This window comes from Cavia porcellus, unplaced genomic scaffold (assembly GCF_034190915.1).
Source record: "Cavia porcellus strain 051 isolate PalLab524CR breed Dunkin Hartley unplaced genomic scaffold, mCavPor4.1 scaffold_2, whole genome shotgun sequence".
Classification (NCBI taxonomy): domain Eukaryota; kingdom Metazoa; phylum Chordata; class Mammalia; order Rodentia; family Caviidae; genus Cavia; species Cavia porcellus.
Genome location: NW_026947485.1, coordinates 5,438,927 through 5,461,843, shown reverse-complemented (window position 1 = coordinate 5,461,843; position 22,917 = coordinate 5,438,927). Strand labels below are relative to the sequence as shown.

The 22,917-nt window shown below is 40.3% G+C and overlaps 1 protein-coding gene across 5 annotated transcripts in view; it reads left to right on the top strand.

Moving 5' to 3' along the window:
* Positions 1 to 22,373, top strand: part of Cd36 (CD36 molecule (CD36 blood group)) — a 67,488-nt gene extending 45,115 nt beyond the window's left edge. For all 5 annotated transcript variants that reach the window (XM_013152447.3, XM_003469814.5, XM_063237558.1 and 2 more), the window contains 12 exons: positions 5,245 to 5,405; positions 8,671 to 8,818; positions 9,243 to 9,422; positions 10,500 to 10,591; positions 12,704 to 12,750; positions 15,270 to 15,339; positions 16,267 to 16,454; positions 17,226 to 17,344; positions 18,447 to 18,520; positions 19,081 to 19,135; positions 19,937 to 20,101; positions 21,435 to 22,373. In XM_013152447.3, coding sequence (XP_013007901.1) covers positions 5,245 to 5,405; positions 8,671 to 8,818; positions 9,243 to 9,422; positions 10,500 to 10,591; positions 12,704 to 12,750; positions 15,270 to 15,339; positions 16,267 to 16,454; positions 17,226 to 17,344; positions 18,447 to 18,520; positions 19,081 to 19,135; positions 19,937 to 20,101 — 1,299 coding nt within the window. In that variant the 3' untranslated portion in view covers positions 21,435 to 22,373. The remainder of the gene's footprint in view (positions 1 to 5,244; positions 5,406 to 8,670; positions 8,819 to 9,242; positions 9,423 to 10,499; positions 10,592 to 12,703; positions 12,751 to 15,269; positions 15,340 to 16,266; positions 16,455 to 17,225; positions 17,345 to 18,446; positions 18,521 to 19,080; positions 19,136 to 19,936; positions 20,102 to 21,434) is intronic.
* Positions 22,374 to 22,917: the final 544 nt, after the last annotated feature.

Here is a 22,917-nt window from a genome sequence, read left to right as displayed (position 1 = left end):
CAGACAGACGCCCTGCGGGGTTGCCCAGGGCAACGTCCTGCAGAGGAAGTGGCAAACGGGCTGCAAGGCATGGACATCACTCTGGATTTCAAAGTCAGGCCTCAGAGACACTTGCTCAGCGCTGTAGAGGTTACAAAAGTTTCGTTTACTAGGGAATTTCAACGTAGGGAAGACACAGACCGGTTACTTTGAGGGTTTGTTCATAATCAGAGACAGGGAAATTAAAAGCAAAATGGAAAATAAATTGTTTTGTGTTAAGAAATAAGCTAGATGTGGTGGTGTTCACCTGCGATCTCAGCCCTTGGGAGGCTGAGGCAGGAGGATCACTGTGAGTTTGAGACCAGCCTGGGCTGCCTAGTGAATTCAAGGCCAGCCCACCATGTTGTGAGACCCCGTCTCCAGTGATTGATTAATTTTTCATGCCTGTATCTTGTAATCTGAGCAACTACTCTGAAGAGAGCAGTATGCAATATATTGACCTCTGTTAATTCCTTATGATCCTGCTTTGAAGCTCTGTATCGTTTTTATTTTTACTTTGTTCTCTTAAAAATAAAATTAAAAAAAAGAGACGAAGAAACAAAACCAAAGTGTATAATTTTGAACTTTTATAGGAAACAAGAACTCAAGGAAAGACAGAACAAAATGTTTTCGGGTTGATAGAAATTAAGAAATCAGGGTTCGAACGTGATAAGTGATGATTCTGAAATGAAAAGCAGGACCCCACAGCTTTCCTACCATTTTATCCGCCTGGCTCCTGCTGTGTTTGTGTGAGTGCAGCAGGTCTCTCCGACCTTTCTAGGTGGACTCAAGTCAAAGGTGTGGGCTGCCTCCACATGTGCTCCACCAAAGAACTTTGGAAAGGTCAGAGTCCTGCCATCACTTGAGAAAGATAACTTAAATCTTGATATTGTTCCTATCACTTCATAAACTGTTCACTAAATACTACATAACACAGAGCTTTTGCAATAAATTTCAATTTTCCAATTACCTATACAACATCAGTGAGTTAAAAGCTTCTGTTTTTTCCTGTGAAGAGACAAATGATCATTCCATAATTCAATTAGGCTATCATTTTGCTTCTCCTATTCCCTAGATTTTTTTCTTGGTTCTGGGGCTCAAGCCTTGCTCTTGTGATGTAAACACCCCACTGAACTATATCGCTTTCTGAATCCACCTGTTCCTGAAGAGAAAGTACTTCCAGTACTTGTAAAACATGCTTTAGACAAAGTTAATTGAAATAATTATTTATTGAGGTGATCATTGTGTGAGTAGTTCACATTTGAACAAAGTAATTCATATTAACTTAAAAAGATTACATTATTTTTAGGCATAATAAAATAATTTGTACTTTTTCCAGTTATCTACAAGGCTCTAAAAGAAACAATTGTTAAAGATGCTAAAGTGTATTTTGTAATTAACAATACAAGATGGGAACAAGAAACAAAAAATTCAGATAAGGTTATATATCAATGGCTTGAATGCAGTATATGTTTTCAGATAACCACAAAAACAAATGTCACTTAAGAATATATTGAGACCCAGGCATATTGTCCATGCCTGTAATGGCAGCACATAGGAGGCTGAGGCAAGATTATTACTGTGATTTTGAGGTCAGCCTGGGGTCCCACGTGGGTTAAAGGCCAGCCTGATCTTCATAGTGAGACCCTGTCTCAAAAATAAATAGCAGTAAGTATATGTAGCTATCTTCTTCTACCCCGACTTAACTCCGCATTGTCTTTCATGCCAAATTAGAAGTCTCCCATTTTTAGGTTCTTCCATAAATTCTTAAAGGCTAGATTTTGGAGTCTCTAAAACATGTTAAAGCTTACTGTTACAAAGCGTCTCACCACATCTTATTCTGGATTATAATTGTTGATGGTAATCCAAGATGAGGCCAATTATTAATTAGCACAACCATCAGCCCCCAATGTCTTTCTTTTGGTAAATCCATGTGATGCTTATGTGTCTTTTAACTGCAGAGAGACTGTTCTATTCAGGATTAGTTACAAGCATGTTTATATCCATAGAGGACAGGGCTGAAGGTCTTTTTCAGTACACCTCTGTTTTTAAGGAGATGTTTATTATAATGCAAGGGAAATAAATGCATCAGGTGATTCAATAGCAGAAAAAGTGTCACAGGACTCCACATGAATTATTGGCACATGATTGGAATAAACAGTGATGACCATGAGCAGTATGCAGGGGCTTGGGAAATGCGAGAGTCTGCCCTCTAAGGAGCAGGTAGAATTTGCAAAATACGAATCGCTAAATATTAAATGGCTGCTATGCTGATACTGTTCCAAGTGGCCACATTTATCAGCGTTCATACATAGTGAAACCGTATGGAAACGTCAATACCCAGTGTGATTTAACTTTCAAAAGTACAAAGTTCATATGGTTCACGCTAACTCACAGACTGAGCTCCATGGTGCACAGTTTTGCCCCGCAGTGCTTCACAAAGCCCCAGAGAAGCAAGACGAGGTCTCTCAGTGTTTGTACTCTCCCCATTCTACACAGGAGTGTGTGCAGAGGGAGTTAATGATTATGGTAAATTATGCCACTTAGCAGAAGAGGAAGTGTTTTGCATTCAGCAGTGATAATCAAGGAGATATCACTGTTCCAAACATCAGACTTCAAATTGGCATGGAGAATGGAAATGTCAGCATCAGTAGCTTTCGCCCCAGCTGGACACAGCAGCCTGCAAGAATTACAGGGTTGGAATCTGGCCCTTACTGGAGCTATGCAGTCTGCACACTCAATGTGCAGGACAAATATGTATGCATATGTCAGCCAGGTGAGGGAATCTTGCATTATACTGCTTTTTCTGCCTATATAATTATCACCTTTGCACTTCAAACGTAGTAGAGGATTCGCAAACTAGGTTGATAGTCAATTCGCCTTAATTTAAAATGATACACAGAAGATGTGTGTTATTTTTCTCCTTTGAAATCAAGAACTTATGGCTCTGGATCTTGGTGCTGGAGGAGCTGTGTGATTCTCTAACATATATAGCAGTACTAGTATCAGAAGAACAGCATCCTTTTGCCTGCTCTGATATTTTTTTTCTTTTTCTATGACATCATGAAGTTATAGAAACCATATATAAGACTAGAGTGAAAATCCTTGATTTTTCTTTACTATTTCACAAATATCAAATAACATTGACTTAGACATTTATTGTACTTAGATTCATTTTCTACACATTAAATATTAGGTGGCCTAACTCTAGACACCCGATCACTCTTTACATTTGTATTTACCTCACAAGTTTCAATTTTCCATTAAAAATCTTGAGTAAGAAATCCAGCGATTTATAGGCATTAAAAGGAAAAGAGATAACACACTTACAATGGGAGTTAGACGCGCATACCTGAGACTTAGCAGCGTGCTGTTAGGTCAGATGCATTCTGTCCCAAACTCTCTTCCTTTCTCTAAGAATTTATTGGAGAATAAACTACAATATATATTTTGAGAGACACAAGATAAGTAATAGGCCTGCATGAAGCCTTACTTTTGTGTAGAGTGTGAATAACGGTGTGTGTTTTCACATACACCCGAAAAGTAGAGGAATTAACCCAGCTGGCATTCCTGATGTAGTCAACCGCAGTGTTCACGCTTCTACTGTTAGAAGAAAACTCGTAATTTACGTAATTTTGTCTTAGTAACTGGACTCATTAGTGTGGAAATAAGCATTCTGGGGAACAAATAAAAAGGTTTTCAAGGACAAGTTGTGGTAAAAGCTACAGAAATCGGAATATCACTGTTTGTACTGTTTGCCAGTACAAATGGATCATAGAAGTGCAGGTCTTTGTCACTGAAGCTTGATAACCTAGCTGTTCTCCAAGAAATTCTCTGCATTAAGCAATGTAACATCGTGAAGGTACAAATCTTGGTTTGACTGTCGATGACCAAGTGCAGTGGGTGAGAGAGGAAAGATTTTAATACCAGTATACCAGTATACCAGTAATACGTGGGGAAGGAACTTTGCTCCTGATTATTGTGCTCCCATTAAATGGTCACCATGGTGGGCCAGCTGCATGGTTACCCCCTGCCAGTGTGCCCTAAGGAAAAATGTCACAATGTTCCCTGTCCTTCCTGATCCCATGGTTCCACGAATTGGCTCTTCCCGGTGCAGGAACAAAAAAACAGGTCAGGCTGTTCCTGTATCTGTGGGTCTGCTTGGTCTCATTTTCCGTGAAGTGTCTCTCTTCCCCTTCCTCTTGCGTGCTAGGTGAGATAGAGCTCTCAGACCTGGGCAGTCCTCCCAAGATGCTTAAGTACAGACACAACGACCTAGAAAATCTCCTGTGTTTACTCTGATTGCTATAGCGATGCAGCCATTCTGCTCAGAGAGGGCAAGGCCGGGAAAGAACCTAGGAGAGCATCTATGGTAACTGCTTCCCCCTGCCGATAATGAAAGGGACCCGCGGGGGTTTGTGACTTTCCACTTGGTCCCAAAGCTCATGAAGCCAGAGGCCAGGCTGCTAATCGCAGCTTTGAAGTGCTCGCACCGGCATGCTTTCCACTGGCCTATTTTCAGTGCAAAGAGTATTTATGATTTTTAGTGGATTTCACAAACACACACACAAAAAGAGACGTTTCCTTGTCATGACTGCTTTAAAAAACAGTAACCAAATGGTAATGAATTGGCTGTAATTTCTGGAGATATGGAGTAATGGGTTTGTGAAACATAGTAGCATTCTGGAAACTATGTGAGTCAGGATTACAAAAACATCCTGTGCTTTTTATCCATAGGATTTATTTTATTCATTTAACAAATCCTCCCCCTATCACCCAACTTCTGAAGAAAAGGAAAGGAAAGAAAAGAAAAGAAAAAGAAAGAAAAAAAACCCTCCAATCCTCCTATATTTATCTCTCTTCTGTTTTTGCCTTCTCGGTATAGCTACTTAGGGATACAAGATTTGACCCGGTGACAACTTTAACAGAAGCTGATTAATATACCACATTACTGACTGTTGCAATATCGCCAGGGAATCACCAGAAAACTCAACGTTCCTGGCTTCCTTTGCACACGTGGGTCTCTTCATAAAGGGTGGACCCAACAAGCTGCCATAGGTTTCGGAAAGACTTCTCTGAGCATGCGGCCAGGCTGCATGCGTTCTTATGACCATGAACCATGAGACCAGCCTCCCTGTCCTGCCTGTCTAAAGACGGTGGGCAAACCCTCCCTGGTGCCTGTAGATACCACAAAGCAATGACTCAAATGTGTTTTCTTTTTCGTAGGAAGTCGTCCTGGAAGAAGGTACAATTGCTTTTAAAAATTGGGTCAAAACAGGCACGGATGTTTACAGACAGTTCTGGATCTTCGATGTGCAGAACCCAGAGGAAGTGATGCTGAACAGCAGCAACATAAAGGTTAAGCAGAGAGGGCCTTACACGTACCGGTGAGTGTGTCCCGCGGGGACCATCTTTCCTCCTGTGTTTCTGAGATGGCTTCCATTTGACCCATTTATGTCCTGATTGCAATGAAGTGATTTTCCTGCCAGTAATATACCTTGAAGTTGTTTCCTACCTGCACAGGGTGCTCCTCTAGGAATTTAATTTATACATATGTATAAATTATCTAAGCATCTATAATGCATACATTCTACTGTGAATTTAGCAGCATTATGTCAACTGATTTAGGTTAAGAAGTTATGGTGTTTCTGTTCAGCACTTGTGACCATGGTCTCAACAGCAGTGAGACCTGGACAGGACTGGACAGGAAAACGTGTGTAAATGTCCTTAAGATCTTCAAAGGAAAATTGTATCTTCTATCGGGGCTCCCAGACCCCCAGGAGACTGGGTGGATATGCCCAGGGAGACCCCAGCCCTTACCAAAGGCATCTGAGACCCTCGAGCTGGGGCCCAGGAGTGGATTTGGAAGTCCTCTGGGTGATTCTGATGTACTCACTTTTGAGCACCACGGCACTAAACTGATTTTACTTTACCGCTGTACCTGCTGCAGGGCACTTTGTAGGTAGCTAGGTTTACCTAGCAGTGTCATGCTTGCATATTCTCTTCTGCTGAGACTGACTGTGTTTTTTCCTACACTCCCTCATAGCTCAACACACATCTGAGCAGAATCTCAGGGTGTAAGCAGTAGGGGAAATGGCTCACCAGCGCCTTGTGCTTTAGAAATAAAAAACCAGACCCTGACAGACCTACAGGGACTTGCACATGTTCACGCCAGTGAAGACACTGGTAGCTCTTAGATTTTCGAACACATTTTCTACTCACATCCTAGACTCCCTTTTCAGCTGCAGAAGTATTTAATGTGAAAACTGAGGTGCTAAAAGCACCGCTCTACCCAAGTGTGAGGAACATTTGCATATGCACACGAGAACATCTTTAAATCCTATGTATACAATGTGTGATATTCCCCCTCAAGAATAATTAAAACTACTTGGATGTCAGGATCAAGTAACAGAATTTTGTATTTGTAATTTTTCAAAATAATTCATTGCGGGTTTCAGATGTTATATAATTGTATAATTATGTTCCATTTTTCTAAACAACTAGTGTTTGTAGATTAACCATGGGCATCCCTGGGAAGGCAGGGCCTCCTGCTCTAAGGATAAACTGCTGCAGGCACCAGGACATCTCGTGTTTCCCGTGTCCCCGAGCTGGCTGTCTCTAGTCACATATCTGTGTCGAGGAAGACTTGGTTTGCCCTGTTGCAGAGGAAAATTTTTACACTGGGAAACACTTTTTCCTCCTGGCCTCACATATCTTCCATTATTGGCAGAAGCCCACAGGAATCTCTTGTTCCACGAGAATGTTCTAGCTGTGGCGCACACCTAGGACAAGCTGGGATCCACAGGGGACTCAGTGGACCCTGAGCACAGAGGTTCACACAACCCCAGCTTGAAGAAAACAAGAAGAGTGTGAGGAATGAGGATAATTATTAGAATTTTGGCTGAGAGTTCTTTTTACTTTTACTAAGCGTATTATTTGGGATATGAGGCAACAGCTTTGTGTCCTCTTCCTTCTGGGTGCCAGCAAAATGAAGCCCTTTCTGTTTGCCTGAATGCCTTAAATAATAGGGGAGCTGTTTGTCTTTTGGAAGTTGCCGCGTAGGAGCATCTCATTGCTAAGCGTGCTCCCCAGCAGCCACTCCCTGAAGCCCCCTGGAATTGCAGCTGGAGGAAGATGCGGCCCCTTAGTCACAGCCTGGAGCTTGCAGGTCAATGTCCAAGAAAGTGAGTTGGAGGAAAAACGACTGAGGAGCTCTGACGAGAGTCAGAGCATGAGACTGTTCGCCCACGTTCCCCCCTCCATCTCCGTGAATGCTGACATCCCTTCTGGGCATTCTCAGGCAACACACATCATCTTAAAAGAAACCTTTGCTTTGGCTGGGATTAAAGAAATCTTGGTCAACAGCGAAGAGTGATTCTTTCTCTTGACCTTATTAACCAGCAGTGTCCTACGCTTCCAATATTTAAAACAGACAAAAAAAATTGCTATTCTAAAAATTACCTTCTAAAAGCCGAGCTTGGTTTGCAGCATTTTCTCTTAGTGAGTGCCACCTGCTGGTGTCATCTTGAAACAGGCGTAATTTAAGCATGTGAAGCTGGCTCAGGAATCTTTCCTCTTCTTTCAATTATCAGGCATATATATGTTCTTAAAAATGTAGTGTTTGATTTGAAATGTTAGTACTACATACTTCAGAATAACTATTTGGGTGAAAAGGGTGTGTCTAACTGTCTTTTGTGTTTCACGTTTTTATGTCCTTTGTTGGTAGTTTATTGAAAAGTAAGTAAATGCTCTCACATGTTTTAGAGCCTCTTTTGACATTAATTTATTCATAAAGAAATAACATAAAACTCAGTATGTATAAGGCACAGTTCTGGGCAAAACCCCTTGCTGTAGGAATTCACACTTCCATTACATATTTAAAAATTTGTTTTTATTTAAATTTCAGTCTGGTACAGCTTTATTCTTTACCTAACGTACTCAACTCATGTAACAGACATTCAAATACATGACCTTGTGATGAACCACTCAAAGTGGGTCTAATCTCAGTGGTTTCCTTGTATCTGCAAACCACTTTTTCTAAGTAATTAGCCCTCCCCAGCTTGCTAAAAAGCCCTTGGTGCTTTGCCCCCTGGAGATCTGAAGGCTGGACTGACATCCAGGGAACACTAGAGAGGGCTGTGGGCACAGCCTATGGGCTTGCAGAGATCTGGCTCGGAAGAGATCCCGGATCCTTCCTCCTCCTCTCTCCCTCAGGACTGGGGCCGCCTTGGGACTGTGACCCTTGCATTTTTGAAAACTGGCTCTTTAGTGATTGCATTCCCCACCATGCTTTGTTCTGTCTCTACCACTCACACTCAAACGCTTACATTTCCCCTGGTATGTTATGCTCTTCCCTCCTTTCCGAAATGAACTTATGCTTGGGTTTCAGACCACTTTAGCGTCCTTGCTACCAAGATGAATCTCAGTCCTCACCCCCGGAGGAGCAGTCCAGGCCCGGAGCTGCATCTGCTCTGTAAACAAGGCCCCCTCGAGCATCTCTCCCTGCTCTCCCAGCTCCCTATTTGTCAGCTGAGAAGGCCTGTGTATTCAAATCATAAAAATGAAGGAAAGAAGAAAGGAAGGAAGGGCATTTGAAATCAAATGTTCCTATGAAACGGTTTCCCTGACTTCGGCTAACTTCCATTTTTCCAGAGTTCGCTATCTGGCCAAGAAGAACGTGACACAGGACACTAACGACCAAACGATCTCTTTCGTGCAGCCCAACGAGGCCATCTTCGTGCCTTCCATGTCCGTGGGGACAGAGAATGACACCTTCACAGTCCTCAACCTGGCCGTGGCAGTGAGTGCAGTCAACAAAGCCCCCTTTCCAAACACCTCAGGACTCGCCTGCCCTGAGGGGCTGGAATTATTACTATGTTTGTTATGTTGCAATTCACCTAAAAATATTCCCCCTGCTGTGGTCCTGAGTGGAGTTATGGGCATTTGGAACAATGAGAAAATCATAGCAGTCACGTAGGAGCTGCTTCCTGTGATCACTGGAAGATCAGCTAACAGGGAACCCAGATGTGGCTGGGGCAGAGGCAGAGAGATGCCACAATCCCAGGGTTATATTCCTTGTGATAGCATCTAGGTGCGGAATTTGACCACAGTGTTAAAGAGCCAGTTCCAAAGTCTTTTGTTAAACCACATTCTGTGTTTAATGCATTTATTCCTGTTGAAATCAGACGCTGCGCTGCTGTCTTAAGCAGTCCTTTCTCTCACAGGCTGCCCCTCACTTGTACCCCAACAACTTCGTTCAACAAATACTCAATTCGCTCATCAAAAAGTCCAAGTCTTCTATGTTCCAAAACAGAACTCTGAAAGAGCTGCTGTGGGGCTACAAGGATCCATTCCTGAGCTTGGTTCCGTACCCCGTTACCACCACGATCGGCGTGTTTTACCCAGTGAGTGCCTAACATGGATCGCGGGTTGTTACCTTTTAATTAGATCAATGCAGAGCCAATGGTTTTAAGTTATTAATTTAGAGGATAAGGCCTGTTTCTGAACTGGGATTACATATCCAAAAATTTTAAAGTCTCTAGGTCGTATCATATCAATTTTCCCAGTAGGAAATAGTACCTAATTAGTTTAAATTACTGTCACTTTAAAATGATCATGTTTCTAGTCTTAAAATAGTGTGTCTAAAATTAGGCAGTCACTCTGTGAGTGTCTGAGCACTCACTGTCTTCAGTCATGACGATGCATGTATCAGATCATTTCACCTTCTCTGTGACTCTTACAAATTATTTCTGTAGAAAGTTAGCACATTTCAACAGACCAGTAAGTCAGCGAGGTGTGTTTTAATGAGAGGTTAAGAAGGTACAGAGTCCACTGTGGCATGAAATGCCAGCTGGCCCCTCAAGGAGACAGCTCATGCAGGGTGGTGGGCCGGGGTAAAGCGCCCTGCTCTGAATTGACAACAGGGAGAATGGACATCGTGTGGTGCTATGTGAATGTTTGTCATAAATTCTGGTTCTTTATTCTTCTCTTTGATAGTGAAAGGTTATACAGCAGCTAAATATTAATACACAAAGCCTCAGTGGGTAAGAGGTCCAGTAATGTGAAGGCTTCCCTTGTGTGTGCCCACTTTTTTATCATCTTAGTGTCCATCGGTTAAAGATCCTAACAGGGAGAAGCCCTCTAAAATCCATCCTCGCTCTCCCTGGTTTGTGAGCATGATCTCACCCTCACACGACAGGGATGACGGGGAGCCCAAGAACCTCACGGTTCACTGTGATAATGTCACAATTTGGGTCACTTCAACCTTGATGCTTCATTTCTTACTTTGTCTCAGCATCTAATATTCTTTTCTGGGCAATTTTTATATTGTACCCTTTAAAAAACCAAAAGCCCTGTTCTTAAAAAAGAAATCCTTCTGCACTGTATATTTCAGGTGATATAAAATTATGATTAATGAGTGTTTGTTGTAACTTGGAAGATGAATTACCCTACAAGTCATTTTTTTGTGTCCCTCTCTTCAGTACAACAACACTGCAGATGGAGTTTATAAAGTTTTCACTGGAAAATATAACATAAGCAAAGTGGGCATAATTGAGAAGTACAAAGACAAAACGTAAGTATCCAGGGAAAGCGAGTCTGTCAGGGGCTCTCAGCCGGGTAGTATTTGCCAGCTGGTAGGGACAGAGCTGCAGTGATCAGGCCTGGACACCACTGCTCTGCACGGTACCGGTCCCTTCGCAGTGAGAGCTGGCAGCAGGGGCCATGCTCTCAGCTGGTGCTCCTGAGCAGCCTGGGCAGGCTTTGCTTTGCCTTCAGGAACAGCTTCCCCTTCCACGAGAAATGCACGAGGGCTGTTTCCGGCTCATTGCCATGGCCAGCATGACAGTGGACTCATCAAATGCAAAGAGTTTGAAAATGCCACCTTTGAAGTAGTTAAGGGAAAAAATAATTTCATAAAGCTATTACTGCCTGGTGATTGGACAGATTCACAAATTATTGCCGTAAAAGTGGGAAGAATCCCAATAAATATCGGGGAGAAACCTTTATCCGCTGGACTAATCATTTCCCAACAGAGAGTAGAGAGATCAAAACTGAAAGGGATTAAACATGTTCATTAATGCAGCTACTGCCTCAAACTGAGGCCCTAATAATGCTGACAGTTAATTATTTACTAAATATTCCTTCTAAAGAAGATTTGATAAAGAGTAATGAGAGCAAACGCCCCTCAGTATTCACTTAGAGGGAAATCACGTCACTATTTATTAAAGAACAGTGGTCACTGCAACATTATAATAATGGACTGGTTTTGAGCACAGTTGTTAAATATGTCTCATTAGACTAAGAATTACATGTCACTTTATGATAAGACTGATTTGGCTCCTCATAACATTACTTAGCATGATTACCAGCTTATTCTGCTTAAGCATGGTGTGGAATCTTCTGCTGATGTATCATTAAATAATATGTTAAAAGTAAGAAAAACAGTTTTTATCACAAAATGTCTAGAGTTGCAGGGAAATGATTATACACTATGGCTTTTTATCACTTCCAAATACAAGATGTGATCACAAAATTCAGTGAATGTTGAAATTTAAAAAAAAATAATATTATAATCAAAGAACTCCCCCCATCAGTGAACCCCATCCGTCAGCTGCTTCTCATTTCAAACACACTCATCCCATCACTCTGGCCACTTTCTGAAGCAGGTCTGGGGTCCTCTTTCATGAGTGTCTGTAGTTTTGCTGTCCTGGCTGCCTCGAGGTCTGGAATCTATTGAAAACACTCCCCTTTCATGGGCATTATGGATCTGGGAAAGTCAGAAAGCACAAGGTGTGTGACCTAGTGGATAAATTGAATGAGAGCACGTGGAAATATTTAGTGAGCCTGCCGTCCCATTGGACGGCCCGTGGCTGAAGCAGTCAATGTTTTTTTCATCATAAAAATATCAGAGGGCTTCCAGAGCCACTTAGGAAATTAGCGACAACACTAGGACAAGGGTGACCGAAGAAAGAAAGGGTATGAGGAGGGGGATTAATAGCAATGTGTGTTTCACTGTGGTAATTTTAAAAACTTTAAACATTAAGTACATATTTGATCATACACTGGGGTACGTTCGTGTGTATGGAGGGAGGGAACAGATGTATGCATGTATTTAGATACTAAAGCATAAAATAATAAACTCTGCTCTTTAATGCCAGTCCATGCAGAAGCTGAATGGACAAATATTCCATGTTTGTATGTTTTAGATTCTACGTATCTAAGCACCTTCTCTTTCATTCTTCCTGTGTCTCCTGTCTTTCTTCTCAGACTGAGATTAGGCCAGTGTCCCACTTAATACCTTCCTCCTAGTCAGCATAAAACCCAAGAATCATTGCTCTCACTGGAAAAGAGTTCCCTAACTAGATACATACATGCTGAGAAGTGCTTCTCAGTTTTCTTCTTTCAGAACTGCATCTATTCCAAGTTGTTTGTTATGAAATTATCATTTAGCAGCTTTTATTTTTATGATCTAACCATTTAATGGTATTAGGTACTTAATGTATTGCAGTAAGTCAAAAGACTGAAACAAAATATAGTTCGAATGAATTAGAACTTGTTTTAAGCTCAGCATTTGTCGCATTCAATCATCTTTATAAGGGCAGTGATGTATCACAGCAAAAAAAGTAATGTGAAAAAGGTGCTTTTGAATTGAAAATATTTGTTCATCTTCCTTTTAATTCCTTAGGAATCTCTCCTATTGGCCAGGCTACTGTGACATGATTAATGGTACAGGTAAGAACTTATGTAATAACAATCACAATGAAGCAACTCAACTTTTCCAGCAAAACCACCAAACCTGTAGTGTTTGGAAGCCTGAGGTTATATGTTTATAGATCTTAAATTGCCACAAAATAATTGTCTGTATTTTTATGAAGATGTCATAAATGTCTTAATAAATGGGATTTCTCAAGCTTAATGTTCAGGGATTAACCCTTCTTGAGTGAAGAAAATCTTTCCTTTGTGAAAACTGTAATCAACTACCAACTTAATTACAGAAATAAGTGGTTAACAAAAATAAAGATACTTAGTATTCAAATCTTTTAAAAATACTATATAAGTAGCTTAGAATTGAAAAAAATCAGCAAAATTACAAAAAGGAAAACCCACTTTTAAGTAAGATTTGAAGCTGAGATCAGCTCAGTGAGACTGCATGGCAGAACCATTTATTTTGGTCAAAATGAGAGAGGAAAGAAAAATGCTCACCGAGGTTAGATGTCTAATAACCATGAAGCTATGCTATAAAGTGAGCAGCCTGAGGTACAACTGGGGGAAAATCAACTAAAGCCTTTTACGTGGGTGGTATGGTTACATCTGGCTTGCTATTTTTCTTGAAGAAACGTAAGTACATACATGTCTATTAGTTTAAGAATTAAGGTTTTTAAAAGCAGTGGAACTCAAACACCATGAGGACATTAAATTCACAGATCAGTTTTCATTTGCTGTGAAGCACAAACATGATGTTTGCACAGTAGGCGCGGGGACAGTCTACACAAAAACGATATATAAAGATGACGCAAGTTAACTAACAGGAAACACAGCGATGTTTGCTGTTCTCAGGCACAATTAAGTTTTGGGTGTTTATTTAGTTTTATTATTATCTTGTAGGGGGGAAAATCCAGTAAAAACACCGCTAGGTTTGCTCCATAGGATTTAAGCCATGAAAATAATGCTATCTATGAGTATTTTTGCACACAAATCAAGTGCCTTATTGTTACACACACTAACATGGTTACATAAAACAGAGACCTCAGAGACAAACAAAAACACATTGTAAATGGTAAGGAATTCTTTGTGGGTTGAAGAAAAAAACATCACTGAACACTCTGCCCAGGTTAAGCAGATAGGTTTAACAAAGGAGGGAGAGGTGAGGAGATTTACTGGTGACAATGCTGTGGATTCATGAACATCAGATTTGAAGTAAAAACAATGTAAGAGGCAGTTAGAAGCAAAGCAAGTGGGAATAGAGGCAGGTCAGAGATGGCGGGGGTGATCCCTGTGAGGCTCTTGGTAACAGGTCCAGGAAAGGCCTGGGAACAGGAAGACTGCACTGTGTGGTCCAAGTCCATTTTCTGCTTTCTTCAGTAAGTGTACAAAGATATCAAATGAAAATATTAGTGCACATGTAGAGTGTGTCTTTTGCAAAAAAGAGAGAAAGTTATTATCAGATATTATCAGTGATTTTAAAGTCATTGGATATGGTAATTGTTGGGTACGGTAACCACATAGTTTTACGTCCAGTGCTGTTCTTGATGCAGATTTTAGAAGTATTTTCCTTTAGTTGTGAAGATATGAAGGAGCAGGTACCCATTTAGGGGCCAATAAGCTCAAATGTAATATTCAGCTCTCTCTGGCCAGGATCAAACAGTGTCACAAGACCACTGTAATGCTGTTGAAACCAAAACACAGAATGAACACAGAGACACAGAATTAAAACTCACAGAAAGGCAACAGGGAAGCCTTTGAAGGGCAGCCCTGCCGTGTTAAATAATGCGCTCCGTGGCAGCTCACGTGGGAAAGTTCACGAGAAGCGAATGAAGCCTCGTCCGGTTATTTCTTTACTTACTCTGCCTGGGCTGTGGATTATGGCTGCACTAGAAATTCTTCCAACAAACGCCTCTTTCAGTGTAATGTGCGGGTTTCCAAAACACTTACAGACAATTCTATTTCGTGAGAGAGCTTCAGTAAACATTTTTAAGGGTATTACTCAGCCTTTAGTGCAGGCGAGTGAATAACCATTAAAATATGACCATGTTGATTGTACATTTAGCTCTTCTAAGTGAATGTCATGGTGAGAAAAGTGCCATTCACTGAGGGGCAGACTACTTTCAAAACACACAACCACGGCCTTCGCATCTGCTCACACCACTTTTTGTTTTGTACCAATGAATGTGTTGTATGTGGATTCGCTGAACTCCGCAGCGTCTACCAAGTGTGGTGTTCAAAGTACTTGCTGGAATGTGGCCAGCATGACTGAACTGTGCCCTACATAAACAAACGTACTGAATTTTGAAAATGGAAAGCGCCTTACTTCGGTTGATTGCATGTGTGAGTGGTAGTATTTGGGTAGATTGAGTTAAATATGCCTACCTTTCTACTTTTTAAAGACGACTGTAATGGTGGATGATTTTAAGTTATTTACATAGATGATTTGTATTGCATTTCTGCTCACGAAGCCGGGATATAGGGCTCTCGATTGTTCCTAGCACGCGTGTTACATCTAATTCTTTGCCAATGGCTCGATTTTTACACAGACGCAGCCTCCTTTCCGCCCTTCGTGGAGAAATCTCGGATTCTGCGATTCTTCTCCTCTGACATTTGCAGGTGAGACGATGACACCAGCGTGATAACTGGGGTAGAATAAAGATCAGGAACCCCTGATGAAACAATCGTGTTCTCTGAGAAAAAGAAATATACTTAGGAGACGTTCTTCTCTATTTCCTCAAAGTAAATGCATCGATATGGAATTCAGAGAGTTCACCTCTTCTCAAAACACCCTTCTCATGCTCCAGCTTTTACAACCCAAGCCATTTCCTGTACCCTTCCAAAGGGCAGGTTTTCACTTCTTCTCATGCTCAATCCTATTGGCCAGGTCCAGAGAAGACAGCCACTGACTCTGAACTGCACTAAGACGTGCTCTGCAGCCCCTTCGCATCACTGTAGACTGGGGGGCCCCGCCAGTCCTGGGGCACGTTTGAACCCCAGTCTGATCACTAAAGACTGTGAGCTTGTGAGCAAACACTTGTTTCTCTGAATCTTTTCCTTATCTGCAAGATTGATAAGGCTCTGTGGAGTAACACTGCTGTTATCTGGAGACCAAGGCAAACACATACAGAGCTGGCTGGGGCTCAGGGCCCTGGCGTGCACACACTCGGTGAGTGGGGGAGGTGGGCAGGCACTGGCCGCGTGCACACACACACAGCTTCCGACAGGCGGGGGACTTCCCTTCACTGAGAAGTTCCCAAAGACCAACCGTTTCATTTAAACTGTGGACAGTAGACAATTATATTTAATCTACAAGGAAAGTGAACTGGAGTAAAAATCTTTGGTATAAATACTCCATGGCGGGTCAGAAGGAAAGCTTGCCCTTTGAAGCTTTTGAGAATGAAGGTAAGAATATTTTGTACTCAGATACTGAGTTCAGGCAGGTCTTAAAATATCACAAAAATGTTTTCTCTTAAGAATTAAATAAGATTTAAAATTCTAAGAAAAGTTCTTTTTTTTTTTTTTCCTTGTATTTTGCCTGCTTAGGTCAATTTATGCTATATTTGGATCTGAAGTTAACCTGAAAGGAATCCCTGTGTACAGATTTGTTCTTCCGGCAAAGGCATTTGCATCTCCATTTGAAAATCCAGAAAATGAATGTTTCTGTACAGAAAAAGTTATCTCAAACAACTGCACATCGTACGGTGTGCTAGACATCGGCAAATGCAAGGAAGGTGTGTAAGAACGGTCGCTGTCACAGTTTGTGACACAATCTGAAATATTTCCTAAAATTTAACCTGTGCCCAGAACCCCTTTCTACCCAAAGCTTAAAATTAAAGCAGTAATGCCAAAGCATTTATGGCAGGAAATTTCGGTGTTGTGTTTTAAACACCTTTTGAGGCCTCCCTCGTGTTTCAGTGTTGGGAAACACTTATTGGTGGGAAATCACGCCAATATTACTCCGTGAGGCTGTCATTTTCCAGGGCATGGGGATGATGAGCATTTCCAGAGTACTCTGGGCACCCTAAACTATTCATGTGTCACTGCTCTAGCTTAATTTTTGCAACAAAAAAGTGTCAAATAAAAGCGAATATTTTCAGTATGTTTCTGCAGCAGGAATTGGTGAATACAGCTCAGTCCGTCTTATTTTACCAATATTCCTTTAATTCTAGTGGGTATGCATGAAAACAGATGATAATGCTTACAATTATCAGTCCATAGACAAAGAGTGCCAGGAACATGACTGATTGAATGAGTATATATGTACGTACCTGTATGTATTTCAAGTTGCCTGTAGAAACTAGCAGCTAAGATTGAAGGACAGACACCAGCTGACTGCTTTATAGAAGGGCAGAATTTTATATTTTGTTTGTATGTTAGGAACCTGCTGTAATTATTCAAAAGCAACTCTGTATTTTTAATCTAAAAGTTTGTTAAGGAAATATTTTTGAGTGGTAAGTGAAAGACAAAAGGCATTTCCAATTAACTCTGCAACTTGTTTCCAGGGAAACCTGTGTACATTTCACTGCCTCACTTTCTACACGCCAGCCCTGATATCTCAGGACCGATTGAAGGCTTACATCCTAACGAAGAAGAGCACAGGACGTACTTGGATGTGGAGCCTGTGAGCAAATACATCACTGATCTGACTTGCTTTATACTTCTCTACAAAAATCAATCTAAGCTAACCTTGTCACTTATTGATCAGAGTTTTTTGGATTTCTGTTCTTAAAAAATTACTGGAACTTTATATCAGTGGAAATTACACGGCTTTCTTTCTACTGTGGTGTATAAATGTCAAGAAAATTCCATTTTAGTCAAAGCACATAGCACTGCGCCAGCTTTTAATGAACGTGATGTGCCATCTAACAACCCAATGAGTCTAACTGGCTTATAATGATTTGAATATATTACTGCTTTGGCTTGTATTGCATTTAACTGCAGGTGTTTCTATGAGGATATATTTCTATGCTAAGAAATATCCTATGAACGTATATAAATTTGGGGCAAAATGTAGTGTATTTAGTGTTAAGAAAAACTATGAAAATTGCTATAATACAACAGTTTATCCTTATTTATTCTCCTTTTCAAAAGGGCATGTAACTGCCATGCAAAGTACTTGCCTAGCGTATCTGAGGGTCTGGGTTCAATCCTTAGAGCCATAAAGAAAATTTACTTCTAGAATTTATAGTCATGTTTTCTGCTTAAATAATAATAATGCATAGTGTTCTTAATAAGACTAATTCTTGGATTCTGACTAAATATTTGGCCGGAGCTGGGGATATAAGTCAGTGGCACAGAGCTTGCCTGGCAAGCGTGAAATCTTGGGTTCAATTTCAGCTCAAAATAAATAAATAAATAAATACAATTTAAAAATTGATCACACATAGTTTAGTAAGTAACTTTAAGTCATTCTACTTTGTTACTGCTGCTGTCACTGATTTTTCTTACATGAAATTTTAGATAAATATCATAAAACTTGACCCTTTATGTTACAGTGGCCAAAGAAATTGTGTGTCTAGACATAGACACACAGAGAAAGTGATTAGAGTTCTATGTGTAATGTTTGACATGGTCAATTAATTTCTACAAACTTCCACTGTTCCTCTTTCACATTAATTCTTCCTAATAACTTGACTGCTGACACAGCAAAAGTGAGTTTTGAATATTATAAATGTATTTGTTGAAATAATGTTGGTGATTCTTTTAGTTGGTTTTCTTTTCAGATAACTGGATTCACTTTACAATTTGCAAAACGGCTTCAGGTCAACATACTGGTCAAGCCAGCAAAAAAAATTGAGTGAGTCTCTTCTGCAACCTTATCCTGTTATAATTTTTATTATTGTCTTATGAAAATGTGAGTAAATGAGAAGATGAAGAGAATATCAAATACCATCTTCTCTTTACCTTCATGTCATTAGACAGCAGCTATCAAATGCTTCTGGTCATTTCCATCTGTAACTGAGAGTCTATCTAGTATCTTTTGAAACGGCACCTTTATTTCATATTTTGAAATACTTTTAACTCAGTTTTAAGGTGGTTCCATTTAACTAGACATCCAATTACTCCTACTACAGTAATATTTAAGTCATATTTTACAATCCTCTGTAGAACTTGTTGAAAGAAAAATATGTGTTTAGAAAATAATCAATCTAATCAGAAATTGGCATTCAAAGGATTTGTGAGTGCAAAGTCTGAGAAATAGGTTACAATTTAAAGGACTTACTGGAAAACAAAATCAAGAACAAGAGCCACTGCTTTCTGAAAAGTTACTTACCCTAGTAATTACTAAAAAGGATGCTAAGTCTTTATGGATAGACTGGTATACATTTTCATAATTACTTTCAATGCATGTTACAGCGCCTTAAAGCACCTGAACAGGCATTACATTGTGCCCATCCTCTGGCTCAATGAGGTGAGTATTTTAATTTATCAAAAATATCAACTATTATAGACAAGTTTTAATGTTTCACAATTATATGTGTATTTAGTGTTTGAATTTGTGTGCATTTCCACTGCCCATATGGATGAGCCTACACATTACTGATTATATCTATTTGAGAGAATCGAATACAAATAGAAATATTTGTCAATTTTCTGGGGTCTTTTTCCTTTTCAAAAGAAAAAAGCTCTTTAAAATCACATTAAAATGTATCTATTACATAGATTTCTTGTCATATTGCTTGTTTGAGGAAACAAGCATATATACATATATGTCTCTAAGAAAATTGAGACTCTCTGAACAGACTAGCGCTAATAAAACTGACGATGTTTTTAAAGCTCTACTTAGACCAAGTATAGGCAGCCTGTCTCACTGCCTGGTGAGCTATTTTTTGTGTAAATCACTGTACTGGCCAATCACAGAATGAAAAACTGCATCACATAAATCTGTAAGCAAGCAGAATTGTCCACTTCTGTAATTTCCCCACTACTGGGAAACAACCTTAGGAAAACTGAAATATTTCAGAGACGCAGGTCTAAAAATAAACTGAGCTCCAGTGCACCGAGTGCTGCCCAGCATGTTCAGAGGGAGCCGATTATTACTTTAGCTTGGCATTTGGCATTTTCCTTTGAAATGCGGAAGGGACCCCACAGGGTTCTCTGCTGAACACAAAGGACTACCACATGCAAAGGCATTAAGGATGAGACACAGAGGATTTGAGCATTTTGTTTCCGTCATCTACCTAAGTAATTCTAATTATCAATTTGATTACAGACTGGTACTATTGGCGATGAGAAAGCACAAATGTTCCGGAAGCAAGTGACTGGGAAAATAAAACTGCTTGGTGTGGTGGAAATCTTCTTGCTCAGTTTGGGGGCGGTGATGTTTGTCGCCTTTATGATCTCTTACTGTGCGTGCAGAACTCAGAGAGTGAGATGAGTAAGTACACACCGGAAGTGGTTAGCTAACCTCGATGGGTCCCTAATCTTAGCTAAGTCGATGGTCCCTAACCTTAGCTAAAGTTGATTGTCGATGGGTCCCTAACCTTACCAAAGTTGTGCATTATATATACATTGAAATAGTATCCATCTTTCTGAACATGGCTAGCTAATTCTTTCTTAATATGCTTTCCAGTACTTGAGGGTCTTAACATAAAGTTAGACACATATGAAGGCTGACGCAGTAAACAGTGTCTGTGAAGATCAGATCACCAAACTGCATCTGTGACTCTAGACGGATGAGAACAGTTTCAGTGGTACCCTGTAAAATTAACAGAGTCAACTTTTACCTCATTTATTTCTTGCTTACTTATGTCTAATTAGAAAAAAAAATCACACATAGATGATCTATGTCGCTGGCCAGGGAAATATATAAAATTAAATGTTGAGATGTAAATGGATTGAGGGAAAGAAAAAGAATTTTAAAAATCCAATGGAAGATGCAGATCAATATAAAATTACATTTGAGTACAGCATAGAAGTGGATTAAGATCACATGGATATGAAACGGGAAGGCTGTGTGTAGACATGCTGGCTGTGTACTGTCCAAACCCCGTGTCCCCCTCCACGTCCTGTGTGAAGCTCATGTGCTGAGTGTCACTGCTGCTTAAGGACCCCTGAGTGTCAAATTTTTTATGCCCACATATGGCTGAATCAGACAGGAAATGGGAGTGGCTCAGCTGTCTTTGCCAATGAACACGTTAGTTTTGCTGTTGCATTTATTGGTAGAAGGAAAATTACTGTCTCTGTAAAACTCTTCTTTACCAATTACCTGACATACTAGAGTTAGCAGCACACGTCCCCTGGAATGTCAGTTTTGAATGCTCCCAAAGTTACATATGTGGGAATGTTTTGTGAACAGCTGACAAAAATAAGGAGCTACATGCTCAGCAGGAAATGCAGTACAAGGAGATAAATCAAAGTGGACTTTTCATCCATTGTATTGCAAAAAGAATACACCAGTGATCTTGCTGAAGGTGGGGACATGTGTCCTCTGTGTGGAAGGTGGCCTTAGGGTGTGAGGTGCTTCTCCAGTGCAGATGTAACTGTCTCCCCTTGCTTGTCTAGTTATCTGCTGCTGTGGGGAGGCAGCCTGCTGTGTGTCCCAGTGTCTTGAATGGGACATGTGCATGGGTGAGGTCCTTTGTGGGACTGTTCCCTTAAGAAGGCAGGCTGTATGATGGAAATCTCGTATCTCTGATGCGTAGTATTCAACTGACATCTTATTGCTCCATTGCTTTCTGCTAAATAATAACAGTCCTTCTCTTTTACAGGTGTTCAACAAGTCTACATCTATATACCAGCTCTAAAAGACCTTTGGTAGTATTGATCTACAACATGGAGATTAAATATGCTTTATTTTTACAAAATACATCCTGTCTTTTAGTTAAAGAAATGGTGGCACTCTCTCTGTCTCCCTCTCTCTCTATTTTGACTAAGCTGTGGCACATTTTAAGAAGATTATGATGTCCTTAAAATCTATACTTTGGACAGAAACCAGTACTCTTCCAAAGTTGAGTTGCTTTCAGTTCCTAGCTTGAACCAGTTGTTTTCTGTGGTTCTGATTCGTGGATTTGCTCCGTGGTGGCGAACTCAGCAGAGGAGTGAACATTCTGGAAAAATACTGAGTCTCCAACTTCTGCTTCCCTGGTCAAAGGGCAACCATGTTGCACTTGTACTGTCCCTGTTCAGTCCCAACGGAGACCCCACGACCAGCACTACATTACCTGCATGAGTACCAGGTACTGAGAGATGGTTAATAACAGAAGATACGTGATGGCTGGGAGTCACTCGTGATGCACTGTTTCAGCGTCTTTCTCAACTGAACCCTTCATACAGCAACGGGAGATAACGTGACCATTGTGGACATCGTGACAGTGGCCCTATATTTCTTGTCAGTCATGCAAATGTACAACGTCTTTAGTTAGATTCAGCTCTTCATGTTGTAAAGACTTTCCTACTTTCCATGTTGGTTTTAGATCTTCTGGAAGCCTGAGTAGCTGTTGGTTTTTCTACTCAGATGCAACTTACACCTGGCAACCTCAGAATTCTGTTCTAGTATTCAGAGATTTAAATGTCGATAAAGGAATTATCATATGGGATATCACAAAGTATAGGATGTGCATCAACATGTATGTGTTGTAATACTTGTTTTGTAGTCACGTCAGAAGGACTGGTTTCAGCCATTAAAAGGTTGCTTCCTGAAATGTGAATGCTTTGTGTAATTTTTGTTGTATTAAAAAACATTAACCCTAGATTTCTGCTTCCAAGTATATTACCTGAAACTGTATTTCTTTCTTAATTCCATTATAAACACTTAATTCTATGCTATTTTAGGGAAACATTAAAAAGGACATTTGGCATCATGTGTTAGACAGTGGGGTGAGATTCAGGCTTTTTCATGTTGGGCACGTGTCAATGGGTTTTCCTGCTGTCTTCAGCAGTGAAGGTTCACTTTTTACAATGAGAAGTAGTCCACAAAAGGATCAGAGAAATGGTCTGTGGATTCACAATAAATGAAGGGTAGCTTACCTGTTTTGATTTTTAAAATGTAAGCTGGACTCCTCATAAGAAATGCCAGAGTAAATGTGGAAAATTTATCTTTAAAACCCAAAACTAAGGAATTGAAGAGATCTTTGTAATCTGTAAATGGGAAAAACATAATTATTTGTGCTTCTTACTTTAAAAGGGGAGACATCAGTGTGACATGGAAGATGAGTGTTTAAACATCTCCCTGGGGAGTCCAAATTTGCTTTC